The sequence below is a fragment of the Manis pentadactyla genome, chromosome X (genome assembly GCF_030020395.1).
Source record: "Manis pentadactyla isolate mManPen7 chromosome X, mManPen7.hap1, whole genome shotgun sequence".
Lineage (NCBI taxonomy): Eukaryota > Metazoa > Chordata > Mammalia > Pholidota > Manidae > Manis > Manis pentadactyla.
This window is the reverse complement of record NC_080038.1, coordinates 61,790,054-61,804,328: the sequence shown is the minus strand read 5'-3', so window position 1 is coordinate 61,804,328 and position 14,275 is coordinate 61,790,054. Positions and strand designations below refer to the sequence as shown.

Below are 14,275 nucleotides of genomic sequence, written 5' to 3'. Positions count from 1 at the left end.
TCCAAAGGAGATACATAATTAGCCAAAAAGCACATAAAAAAGACGCCCAATATCAGTCTTTAGGGAAATGCAAATCAAAACCAAAATTGAAATACCATTTCATTCATTAGGATGGACATAATAAAAAAAACAGATATTAACAAGTGTTGGTGAGGATGTGGAAAAATTGGAACACTCCTACATTCCTTGCAGGATTGTAAAATGGTGCAATCACTTTGGAAAACAATCTGGCAGCCCCTCAAAAAGTTAAACTTAGAGTTACCGTATGACCCAGAAATTTCACTCCTATGTATACACTCAAGAGAAAACAAACATCCACACAAAAACATGTACACATATATTTATAGCAGCATTAGACATAATAGCCAAAAAGTAGAATCAACCAAATCCACTGATGAATGGATAAACAAAATGTAGAATCCATACAATGGAATATTCTTTAAACATAAAAAAAAAACAAAATGCTGATTCATGCTACAACATGGATAAACATTGAAAATACTATGCTAAATGAAAAAGAAAAAAACCCCACATATTATATGATTCCATTTGTTTGAAATGTCCAGAGTAGTCCAATCTGAGACAGAAAATGAATTAACGGTTACTAGAGGTTGAAGGGAAGATTAGAGGGAAATGGGGAATGACTGGTTATGAATATTGAGCCTCTTTTTATGACTCTAAAATTAATTTGGATGATGGTTGCACAATTCTGTAAATTACTAAAAACTATTGAATTGTACACTTTAAATAGGTGAAGTGTATGGTATGTGAATTACATCTCAATAAAGCTGCTGTTTAAAATAAAAGCAGTGGTGAGTAAAACTGTTGTCACCTTGGCATGGATTAAGGCAAGGCACCAAACTATACTAGTGGCCATTGTATTCTTTACTACAGTGCACTTGTGGGAAAAGAAACACCATTTCACATGAATGTTCCTGATGAAGAGTAGAAATTATAGTTACTGTTCATCAAAAATGTTATTTATTTTAACATGCATTGGGTTTATTATTGTTATTTTTATGTGTGCATGTTTATTTTTGTATCAGAATAAAGTTGATATACAATATTATATTGGTTTAAGATGTACAACACAGTGAATTAATAATTATATACATTACTGGATGCTTGCCACAGTAAGTGTAGTTACCCCCTGTTACCATACCAAGATATTATATTATTATTCTTACATTCTGTATGTTGTACTTTCATTCCTATGACTAACTTATTTTACAATTTGAACTTTGTAACCTCTTTATCCCCTTCACCTATTTCATCCATCACCTCCCACCCCCACCTACCTATGGTAACCATCAGTATGCACACCTATGTTCATTGCTGCATTATTTACAATAGCAAAGATATAGAAGCAACCCAAGTGCACACCAATAAATCAATGGATAAAGAAGATGTGGTACATATACACAATGGAATATTACTTAGCCATAAAAAGAAGGAAATCTTGCCATTTGCAACAATATGAATGGACCTAGAGGATAATCACACTAAGTGAAATGAATCAGAGAAAGACAAATACCATATTATTTCACTTACCTGTGGAATCTAAAAAACAAAACAAAAAATAAATAGACCCATAAATACTGACAACAGATTATTATTATAATAAAGACTATTTATAGAGATTACAGGAAATTTATAATACTCAATAACATACTTCATTTATACATTACATCCTTCTGAACTGACTTCAGTTTGGTTGTATATCTGATAGAGGTTAGCTGACAACTCTTGATCTGCATTGGCAACAATTAAAAATCCTCTTCTGCCTTTCTCAAGAGGGCAAAATATACACACAAAGATTTGGGTGGGAAGCTAGAAACCTATTTATCTTATTCTTAAAAATAAAGTTCATTCTCAAATATGTTGCTTAAGGTCTTAATTTTAAAAATCTGTTTCACTATATCTTAAATTGTACAATATATTGCAAGATCGCCTAAGATGTTAGTTCTTTATGTCATAGTTAATCCAGATTTTGAAATGACTTATCCAAATTATCTAGGTCCTACATCTATTCATTCAAATATATTTGAATTCAAAAGATATTTGCTAACAGGCTCCAAGGGAGAATAAAAAATTAGTTGAATAATTTATTTCAAACATAAGAACTGTTTAGTTTTGCAGTACTTTTTAAATTAAATTTTAGTTTTCTCCATTATTCAGAAACACATCAGTTGCAAATGGTTCCATTTCAGGAAGTTTTCTTGGTTCTCTCTCTCTCCCTCGGTAGTTACTGACAAGGCTTTTATGAAAATGCAAGTTTTCAGAGAAAAGTTCAAAAAGGAAAAAATACTGCCAGAATACTAGTTGCTTTTGTGTTCTGGCACCCATATATAAATTAAACAAAATAAACAGGTTTAAATTTGAAAACATTCCAAAATAAAGACTTCTTTCCTTCTTTACTCCCCAAGCTAAAAAAAAGTTCCTAGTTCTTATCAAATCTCATTCAAGCTCAGATTCTCTCAGCATTCTGATGGGTAGAGATGTACAGCTATACAGCATCTAATAAAATTCCAGGCTACAGTCACTGAATAAATGAGCAAAACAAATGGCATTCCTTATCAAATAAACACTAACATGACTGAGCATACAGCATTTCAATCAGTCAACATCTGTTCTATAATCATATTTCCTATGTTATAAATGTAGTGTGAATGAACAATTCATTTTTATGGATTCACTGCCTCATGGTGCCTCATCATTGTATTTCAATTTTAGTTAGAGGGACCTGAAAAGGGAAGTACATACTGAATGCAGGAAAACCTTGATTATCCATACGGTCTCAGGAATGAGTTACCCAAGTTGTCAAGCTAGGTAAGTGCTTATTATTTTCTAAACAAACCATTTTTACTCTAATCAGTTGGATAGAAATCTAGTCACAAGACTGAATGTTTATCTACATATGTAGCATATGGTGGATGATCACAATTTAATCATTTTGTGATGAATTTGGATTATGAACATTAAGTACTGTACTGTTGTAACACACTGATTCCCTGAAGGCCAATTTAAGGAATAGAGGGCTGATTTAAGCAATAGAGGACTCACCCTGCTGTGAGTCCTTGGTCTGTTTTTTGTTTTTTATGTTTCTTTCCTTACAGTCAGCTATCCCTCCCTCCTACTATCTTCTAGGAGCTTTTCAAACATTTCTATATTGCTCTCTCCACCGCTGTTGGCTGGGAAATCTGATAATCATGATTTAAGCATAATGATGAGTAAATAAATTATGAGTGAGGACTTGAGGAGCTTACCCTATAAAGTACATGAGCTTAAGTGCATGGGTTTTGTGACACATACTTCATCTGCAGAAAGCCCTTTTTCTCCATTCTAGTTCTTAGGATAGGTTACTAGACCACTGAATTCCAGCTATATGCTATCATATTTGATAAACCCTCTCCTTTACCATTAGAGTAATTCATGATATGGTACAAAATTCTTAGGCAACTAAAACAAGGTTTCATTAAGACAAATCTACTTCTTCTGCAACTGCACATAAAAAAGTACAATCTTTCTAAGCTTGAACATTTAGGACACATAAGAAATAAATTGCATAGAGATTTAATACTTTGGAAGCATGACTTAGAAATCTGAAAATTCATATAAAACTAAGCATATAAACAGGAGAAATTCAATTCATTTCAATGAGCAAATGTTTACTAAGCATCTACCATGCTCAAGGCATTATACTACATACCACAGGAGATACAAAAATGAGTAATACATATTCTGTGCTTTAAGAACTTAATATCTAGTAGGCAAGATAGGATACAAATGACTAAGATGAAAGGCAAAGAGAAGTAAAGGATATAAGAAAAGCACAAATAAGATATTATTCAAGTTCAAACAAGTGAGAGATTAAATTTTGTTTGGAGAGAAGGATGAGAAAATCAAAAAGCATTCTATGGAAAAAAAATGGCATTCATTGATGAGCCTTATAGGCTGGACAGGTTCTTAAGGGAAAGACTAGGAGGAAGAGGCAGCAGTAGTAGACATTTCAGGCTGAGGAATCTGCAAACATTCATTATATAAATATTTACTCAGTGTTTCTTATGTATCAGACACTGTTGTAGTTAGTGGGGATAGAACAGTGAACAAAACAGACAAAAATCCCTGCCCTCACTGAGCTGATATTGTAATGGCAGGGTGAAGGAGGGGAGAGGGAGAGAGAAAAGGATTGAGAGAAACAGTAACAGAAATAACAAAAAGTTAGCATATTAGAACACTTAAGATGTGTCCAGCACTGTTTACATACAAATTCCTTCCATCCTCAAAATATCTCTATGAAGTAGATTACTATTATCCCAGTTTTACAGATAGAAAACTGAAGCAGTTTTACAGATAGAAAACTGAAGCACACAGGTTAAATAAATGGCCTAAAAGCACACAACACAAAATGAAACCACATTTCAAACACAGGGTGTCCAAGTTATAAGACTCTCCATTCTTAACCATTATGCTATACTGGAATACCTTGGAGATATTGCAGATTTGATTCCAGTTTATTCTACTGCAATGAACCAAACATCACAATAAAAAAGTCAAATGACTCTATAGCATCCTACTCTGCTGATGGACAGTGACTGTTATGGAGTATGTGGTGGGGACTTGATAATAGGGGGGAATGTAGTAACCACAATGTTGCTCATGTGAAACTTGAGCATAAGACTGCATATTAATGATACCTTAATTTTAAATAGTCAAATGAATTTTGTGGTTTCTCACTGCATATAAAAGTTATATTTACACTATACTTTATCTATTAAGTGTGTAATAGCATTGTGTCCAAGAAGACAATGTACATACCTTTATTAAAATATATTTCATTGCTACCTAATGCAAACCTTCATCTGAGCTTTAAGTGAGTCCCAATCCTTTTGCGGGTAGAGGGTCTTGCCTCACTATTGGTATGGCTGCTGACTAATCAGGGTATTGGTTGCTGAAGTTAGGGTAGCTATGGCAATTTATTTAAAATAAGACAACAGTGAAGTCTGCCACATCAATTGTCTCTTCCTTTCACGAATGATTTCTCTTTAGCATGCAATGCTGTTGCATAGCATTTTACCCACAGTAGAAATGTTTTCAAAGCTGAAGTCAGTCCTCTCAAACCCTGCCATTGCTTTATCAGCTAAGTTTATGTAATAGTCTGAATCCTCTGTTGTCATTTAACAGTCTTCACATCATCTTCACCGGGAGTAGATTCCATCTCAAGAAACCACTTTCTTTGCTCACCGTAAGAAACACTCCTCATCTCTTCAAGTTTTATCATGAGATTGCAGCCATTTGGTCACATCTTCAGGCTCCACTTCTAATTCTAGTTCTCTTGCTGTTTCCACCACATCTCAGTTAGTGCCTCCACTGAAGTCTTGAGTCCCTCGAAGTCACTCTTGAGGGCTGGAATCAATTCTTCCAAACTCCTGTTCATGTTGGTATTTTGGCCTCTTCCCGTGAATGTTCTTAATGGCATCCTTCTTTAAAGGAATCCTTTTTCTGGCCAGCGGGTCTCAACAGTGGGCTTCAACTATTCAGTAAACCATGTCGTCAACAGATGAGCTGTTATACAGCCTGTGTTACTCCATTTATAGGGCACAGGCAGAGCAGATTTAGCATAATTCTTAAGGGCCCTGGGATTTCAGAATGGCAGATGAGCCTTGGTTTCAACTTAGTATCACTGGCTGCATTAGCCCCTAACAGGAGAGGCAGCCTGTCCTTGGAAGCTTCGAAGCCAGGCATTGACTTCTCCTCCCTAGCTATGAAAGTCCTAGATGGCTTCTTCTTCCAATAGAAGCTGTTTGGTCTGCATCGAAAATCAGTTTTTCAGTGTACCTACCTTCATTAAATATCTTAGCTAGATTTTCTGGATAACTTGCTGCAGCTTCTACATCAATACCTGCTGTTTCACCTTGCACTTTGATGTTATGGAGATGGCTTCTTTCCTTAAACCGCACGAACCAACCTCTGCTAGCTTCAGAATTTTCTCCCGTAGCCTCCTTAACCTCTCTCAGCCTTCCTAGAATTGAAGAGAGTTAGGGCCTTGCTCTGCATTAGGCTTTGGCTTAAGGGAATGTTGTGGCTGGTTTGATCTTCTGTCCAGACCACTAAAACTTTCTCCATATCAGCAGTAAGTCTGCTTTGCTTTCTTACCATTTGTGTGTTCACAGGAGGAGCACTTTTCATTTCCTTCAAGAACTGTTGCATTCACAACTTGACTAACTGGTTGGCACAAAAGGCCTAGCCTTCAGCCTTTCTTTGCTTTCAACATACCTTATTCCCTAAGCTTAATCATTGCTAGCTTTTGATTTAAAGTGAGAGGTGTGAAACTCTTCCCTTCACTTGAACACTTAGAAACCATTGTAGGGTTATTAATGGGACTAATTGTTGTGTCTCAGAAAATAGGGAGGCTCTGAGAAGGAAGAGAAATGAGAAAACAGCTGGTTGGTGGGGTAGTCAGAACACACATATGTACCAATTAAGTTCGTCTTATATGTGCACAGTTTTTGATGCCTTGAAATAATTACAATAACAGCATCAAAGATCACTGATCATAGATCACCGTAACAAAAAGAATAATAATGAAAAAATATTTGAAAATTGTAAGAATTACTAAACCTTTACACAGGGACACAAGTGAGCAAATGCTGTTGGAAACATATTGTTGATAGACTTGCTTGATGCAGGGTTGCCAGAAACCTTCAATTTATAAGAAACAGAGTATCTGTGAAGTGTCATAATGTGCAATAAAATATATGCCTGCACCAAATAAACATGATCTGTAATATGTTAAATGTTGATTCAAACACAATATTCAAGGAGCACTAAGCCAATTTATCTGTAACATATAAGTGAATAGTAGAGGATAGAGTTGAAGAAATAGGTTGGGTTGATAATTATGGAGGGGCCTTGAATACAAGACTGAGAAGTCTGCCTGCTGAATTAAGGGCAATTGGAAGCCACTGACGATGATCACATGATTAGTGCCTCACTTTATGAAGGAAGAACTTAGAGTGAGGAGAGAGGCTAGGAAAGGAGATCAGATTTACTACTGAATATTTATGGAGACTGTTTATACTGCCCAGCTGAAAAGTAATTAAGGAACGTAACATAACAACATGAATTACAGGAGATCCAAGAAACAAGGTATCACACATACATGCACATACACACACAAATAATTGAAAAACACATTCCCCCAGTTCAGGCCAAAACCTTGAAGTTATCCTTGTCTCCTTTGTCTCCTCTCACATTCCACATCCAATCAAAAGCAAATAGAGAATCCAACAATGTTTTACCACTTTCACTACCACTATCCTGTTTCAAAACATCAACAACTCTTGCCTGGCTTAATGCAATAACCTCATTATTACTTTCTGCTTCTACCGTTGCCCTGCTACAGTCTAGTCTCAACCCAGCATCCAGAGCTTTCCTGCCAATAAAAAACTCAGAGCTGCTTGCTGCTTTGCTCAGAACCCTCTAATGGCTTCCCATTTCACTCATAGTAAAAAGCTAAAGTCCTTATAATGGCCTACAAAGCCCCACCTGATCTGGTCCTCTTCCCTCACCTCTCTGACCTCACCTCCTACTACCCTTCTTTTTACTCACACTGCTTCAGTCACAGTGCCACTTTGCTATTTCTGGAACCCTTATGATCTCTCCTGTATCAGTGTCTTTACACTTGTTACTCATTCTTCCTGGAATGCTTCACTTGTGCCCTTCCATATATGCCTGGCTCTCTCCTCACCTCCTTCAAATACCTGCATCAGTGTTGCCTTCTCAGTTAATTTTACCGGGGTATGCCATTTAAAACTGTGTGCACATACATACGCTGTCCAAATCTTCCCTACACAACTTCCTTAATCTTTCTCCATATAACTTTTCATTATGACACCCTATGTATTTTACTTACCTGCTTGTGTGTCTTCCTCCACAAGCATTATCAACTCCATGATGGCCAGGATTTTTGTCTGCTTTATTCACTACTATATCTTTGATGACTTAAATAGTGCCTGGTACATAGTAGTTCTCAAATATTTTTGAATGAATGAATGAATTCAGGAAAAACAAAGTGAAAGAAATACAGGACATTGGGAAATTAGAATTTACATAACAGGGCAACTGATGGAATGGTTGGAGCAAGGAAGGAAAAAAGATTAAAATGTCTCCATGGTATCCAGTCTCCAGGAATAGCAGTAGCATTGCATGAAAAAGAATGGTTAGGGGGAACTGATTGGAGAGGGAAAATTAATTCATTTGTAGACATGGTGAATATATAGTATGGCATGCTAGTGAGTGATAAAGAAATGCAAGTCTGGAGATTAAGAGGTCAGAACTACAGACACAGGTTTGAGCATTATTAATACAGAGATAATAGTGCTGTAGTGAATAGGACAGAACCATGGGAAAGGTTACATTCAGGGGGTTCAAGGAAGAAAATCAGTCAGGGAGGTAGAAAGAGAACCAAAAGAATGCCATGTCATCAACCCAAGAGAGGAAAGAGTTTCAAGAAAGTAATGGTAAATTAGTATAAAATATTGCAAGAGAATTAAGAATGTTCTTGGAACAACCAGGTTGAACTGGCAATTAGGAAGCGACTGGTGACTTTTTTTTTTTTCCCACGCAAGAGACTTTATTATCTGAAAGAGAGAGTGCCTGCCCCAGATGGGGGTGGAGAGAGGGGGGGGGATGGGAGCAGCAGAGAGAGAGAGAGAGGGAGAGAGCACAGGGAGAGCAGGGGGACAGAGAGACAGAGACAAAGAAAGAGAGCAGCAGAGTGAGAGAGACAGAGAGAGCAGTGAGTGAGAGAGACAGAGAGCAGTGAGTGGGAGAGACAGAGAGAGGCAGAGAGACAGACAGAGCGACTGGTGACTTTTGAGAAGACATGTTTCATGGAAGTGGCAGGGGCAGAAGCCAAGTTGCAAAGCATTTAAGAAAAGTACAATCCTTTCAATAAGTTTAACAGAATAAAAACATTCACACCCTTTTGCTAGTAATCCCACTCCTTGGAATTTATCTTAAAAAATTGTTCAAAAAAACAACAGTAGTAAACAAATACATAAATGCAGGTAGGCATGCATTTCATTGTTGCCAGTAATACCAAAAAAATGTAAACTGTTTGAAATGTACAGCTGTAGGAAAATAGTAATTTGTGATATATTAAAACAATAAGGTACTTGTTAAATATTATAAAGAATATGGAAAAGAACAGGATATGTTTGATATGTTTAATAGAAAAAAATCAAAATATGAATTTAAAATATATGCCATTCATTCATGTGACATTTAATTATGATGCCCCTCCTAATGTAGTAGGCACATACTGGATATATAGTGGCAGGCAAAGCAGACCTACTACCCTCATAAGAATTACAATCTTTGATTAAAACCATGAAAAACATATACATATATGCAAACAGATAACACATATGCATCTACATATATGGAAAAGTATACCCTTAAGTGACAAAAGCTATATGTTATGATGGTAGGATTATGGCTCTTTTCTCTCCAATATACTTCAAGAAAAATAGCTCTTTCCAATACATGTAAAGAAAGATAAGTATTTATAGAAATGAAAGGAAGAAGAGAGTGGAGAAAGCAGCCTGAGGGTAAGGCAGGGTTCAAGGAACCATTTTTTAGAAGAGGAAACCTGACAGTGTGCCAAGACAAAGGACATATCAGAGAGGCAGAGATAGAAAATTCACACACATCTTTCTTGCTGCAACAGCGAGTTTAACATATCCATTCTGAGAGCTCTTCAAATTCCTTGGAGAATGAACTTTGAATAGCCTAGAAGAGCTGTCCTAGAGCTGACATTCAAATGTGTCTCTTGTGAACGCTAAGAAAGATCCCATCTTCTACGTAAAGAAAGCTTGATTCAGACAATAAATTTCATAGTAAAACTACTGAACATGGAGGAAATAGTTACTGAACATTATCAGCTCTCATGAATTGCCTCAGACTATAGAATGTATTAACCTCACTTTGCTTCTAAGTGATTTTTTAATAAAGATTGGTTGGGTGTGGGGTCTATTTTTATTAGCACCTAAAAGGTAGATAATTTAATGAAAGTGTGGAACAGTACATCTAATACACTGACCACTCAGTTCCTTAACCTCATCATGTTCAATAACCCTCTCCTTCCATTACATGTCAGCCACCCACTCCCAACACCTTGGAACTTGTCATCATCACTCTTTACCACTCCCATCTCCAAGATCACTAATTCAAACATGCTGTTCTTTCACCACAACCTTCCAAGTTGCTGGTTCAACTACTCCCACTATCACTATTCTTCCAGCTCATCAAGATCTCCAGTTCACTGATACTTCCTCCTCTGCCTTCTCCCTATTCATTAGAATTTTCTTCACTTCCTTCCTTATTCAGCTTAGGGTCCATGGTGCATCACTGCAGTAACACTACTGCCAAAACTACAAATCTCTTGCCTCACTATGATATTGTTGATGAGGATGATGATGTTTTGTACCCATTTCACAAAGTCCAACCATTGATCATTCATACTATCCACTTTCTCTGCACCAGTATCCAGTAGCCAATTATGAGGCCAAGTCACATGCCAGATGACTTTCAGTACATCAAATCAAAATTACTACCTACAGCAGGTCCTTGAATACTACTTACCAATCTTGCCATATTTCTCTGGTCAATACACTCCTTATCACTATCTACCACAACTTTTTCAAATATTCTTCACTCTCCTCAAACCACCAGAGCCCAATCCCCCCAACTCTACCCCTTTTCAGAAAATGACCTTGCCTCTTATATCCTAGAAGAAACAGACGATTAGTTCCTTAAGGCTGGCACATAGCAGGTACTCAAATATATGATAAACGGTGGCAGGGGGGGAGGATAGAAACATGGCATGATAATCTTAAAGCACTTCCTTTTCTCTAGGCATCAGTTTTCTCATTTTAAAAAAGAGGAAGTTGTATAACATTATCTAAGTGGCGCCCAACTCCAAATACTAAGTAGTAAGATTTAGGTTCACACATTAGGACCCAACAAGCATTGGGTACAAAATACCATCGTATGCCTGGCTTTCCAATTGTGGGAGGTGTTAAAACTTACTGTTCAATAACTATATACTGAGTTCCTCTTATGTGTTAGGATTTACAGGGGAAAATAAAAGCTATATAAGACCTAGTCTTTGCCTTCATGGAGCTTTTAATCTACTAGGGGAAGAAAGGCTTGATATAAATATCTCTAGTAGGTAACATGTGCAACTCCTTAAAAAAAACTAGCAATTAATGACTTAGCAATTCTTACTGCTTCCTAATCAATTGTAAAGAACTGATGGCTCTCAAAAAGCTGTCATGTTTGGAGAAATGATTTAAGAGCATGTGTTTCACACAAGCCCTAAGACTATTCAAAGCTACAGATAGGAGTGGGTGAGTAGAGAAATGTGGAGATAGTCCTGACTTATTAAAATGTTTTTCAAATTTCAAGACACTCTTTACTTTTTAAAAAGTTTTTCAATAGAAGCAAGCCCTGGAAACATTTATTAAATCTATTACCAGTACAAATTTTATGGTAAACGGAATCATTCTGAATGTATCAGCTTACTTAAAAAAGAAAAACAGAGGAGAATGAAAAATAGGTACTCACATATCCATGCATAGGGTTCTTAACTCAGCCATGCATTAGAATCACCTAAGGAATTTTTTATTCTTACTTTTTAATAAAGTATCATTGATACACAATTTTGTCATGGCTTCAAATACACAACACAGTGGTTCAACATTCACTCATACTATCAAGTCCTCACCTCCCCCATTGCAGTCAATCAACATAGTAAGGTGTTATAGAGTCATTAATCGTATTCTCCATGCTGTACTATCGTCACGGTGACTTACCTATATTGAGATTTCAAATTATAGTGCCCCATAATCCCTTTCTTCCTGAACCCCCACCCTCCCAAACCTCTCCCCTTTGGTAATCACTAGTCCCTTCTCAGTGTCTGAGTCTACTGCTATTTTGACCCCTCTGTTTACTTTGTTTTTGTACTCCACAAATGAGTGAAATCATTCCATATTTGTCTTTCTCTGCCTGGCTTATTTCACTAAGTACAATACCCTTTAGATCCATCCATATTATTGGAAATGGTAGGATTTGTTTTCCTTTTACAGCTGAATAATATTTCATTGTGTATATGTACCACCTCTTCTTTATGCATTCATCTATTGATGGACACTTAGATTGCTTCCATTTCATGGCTATTGTAAATAGTGCTGTGATAAACATAGGGATGTATACATGTCTTCTTCAAACTTGGATCCTGCATTCTTAGGGTAAATTCCCAAGAGAGGAATTCCTGGCTAAAATGGTATTTCTATTTATACTTTTTTGAGGAACCTCCATATTGCTTTCCACAATGGTTGAACCAATTTACATTCCCACCAGCAGTGTAGGAGGGTTCCCCTTTCTCCACATCCTCACCAACATTCGCTGTTTCTTGCCATTTGGATATTGGCCCTCCCAACTGGTGTGAAGTGATATCTCACTGTGATTTTAATTTGCATTTCCCTGATGATTAACAATGTCGAGCATCTTTGCATGTGCCTGTTGGCCATTTCTATTTCTTCTTAGGAGAAGTGTCTGTTCAGGTCCTCCACCCAAGTTTTCATCGGGTTATGTGTTGGGGTGTTGAGGCATATGAGTTCTTTATATATTTTGGATGTTAACCCTCTATTGGATAAGTCATTTATGAATATATTCACCTATACTGTAGGATGCCTTTTTGTTCTGCTGATGGTGTCTTTTGTTGTACAGAAGCTTTTTAGTTTAATGTAGCTCCACATGTTCATTTTTTATTTTGTTTCCCTTCCCTGAGGAGATGTGTCCAGGAAAAAGTTGCTCATGTTTATATTCAAGAGGTTTTTGCCTATTTTTTTAAAGAGTTTTATGGTTTCATGACTTACATTCAGGTCTTTGACCCATTTTGAGTTTACTTCTATGTATTGAGTTAGACAATAATTCAGTTTCATTCTCTGACATGTAGCTGTCCAGTTTTGCCAACACCAGTTGTTGAAAAGGCTCTTTTCCCCACTGTATATTCATGGCTCCTTTATCATATATTAATTTACCATACATGTGCGGGTTTATATCAGGGCTCTCTATTCTGATCCATAGATCTGTGGGTCTGTTCTTGTGCCAGTACCAAATTGTTTTGATTACTGTAGCTTTGTAGTAGAGCTTGAAGTCAGGGAGCGAAATCCCCCCAGCCTTGCTCTTCTTTCTCAGGATGATTTTAGCTATTTGGGCTATTTTGTGGTTCCATATGAATTTTGAACTATTTGTTCTAGCTCATTGAAGAATGCTGTTGGTATTTTGATAGAGATTGCACTGAATCTGTAGATTGCTTTAGGCAGGATGGCCATTCTGACAATATTAATTCTTCCTATCCTTGATGATGAGATAGTGTCTTCTTTAATTTCTCTCATGAGTGTCTTGTAGTTTTCAAAGTATAGGCCTTTCACTTCCTTGGTTAGGTTTATTCCTAGGTATTTTATTCTTTAGGTGCAATTGTAAAGGGAGTTGTTTTTCCTGGTTTCTCTTTCTGCTAATTTGTTGTTAGTATATAGGAATGCAACAGATTTCTGTGTATTAATTTTTATCCTGCAACTTTGCTGAATTCAGTTATTACTTCTAATAGTTTTTTAGTGGAGTCTTTAGGGTTTTCTATGTATAATATCATGTCATGGGCAAAGAATGACAACTTAACTTCTTCCTTACCAATTTTGATGCCGTTTATCTCTTTGTGTTGTCTGATTGCCATGGCTAACACCTCCAGTTCTGTTAAATAAAGGTGGTGAGAGTGGGCATCCTTGTCTTGTTCCTGATCTTAGAGGAAAAGCTTTCATATTTTTGCTATTAAGTATGATGTTGGCTGTGGGATTTTCGTATATGGCCTTTATAATGTTGAGGTACATATCCTCTATACCCATTTGTTAAGAGTTTTGATTACAAATGGATGTCGAATTTTGTCAAATGCCTTTTCAGCATCTGTTGAGATGATCATGTGATTTTTGTCCTTTTTTGTTGATGTGATGTATGACATTGATTGATTTATGAATATTGTACCATCCTTGCATCCCTGCAGTAAATATTGCTTGGTCATGATTAATGATCTTTTCTATGTATTTTTTATTTCAGTTTTCTAATAATTTGTTGAGGATTTTGGCATCTATGTTCATCAGGGATACTGATCTATAATTTTATTTTTCTTTTTTTGATGTCTTTGTCTGGTTTG

The 14,275-nt window shown here is 36.5% G+C and overlaps 1 protein-coding gene across 13 annotated transcripts in view; it reads right to left on the bottom strand.

The window, feature by feature from the left end:
- Positions 1-14,275, bottom strand: part of EDA (ectodysplasin A) — a 642,485-nt gene that overhangs the window by 483,900 nt on the left and 144,310 nt on the right. The window contains exon 2 of one of the 13 annotated variants that reach the window (XM_057495644.1): positions 34-577. The exons of the other annotated variants lie outside the window; for them this stretch is intronic. Within the exon in view, the coding sequence (XP_057351627.1) occupies positions 536-577 (42 nt within the window). The 3' untranslated portion in view covers positions 34-535. Of the gene's footprint in view, positions 1-33; positions 578-14,275 lie in introns of those variants that run through there. 13 annotated transcript variants of the gene reach the window in all.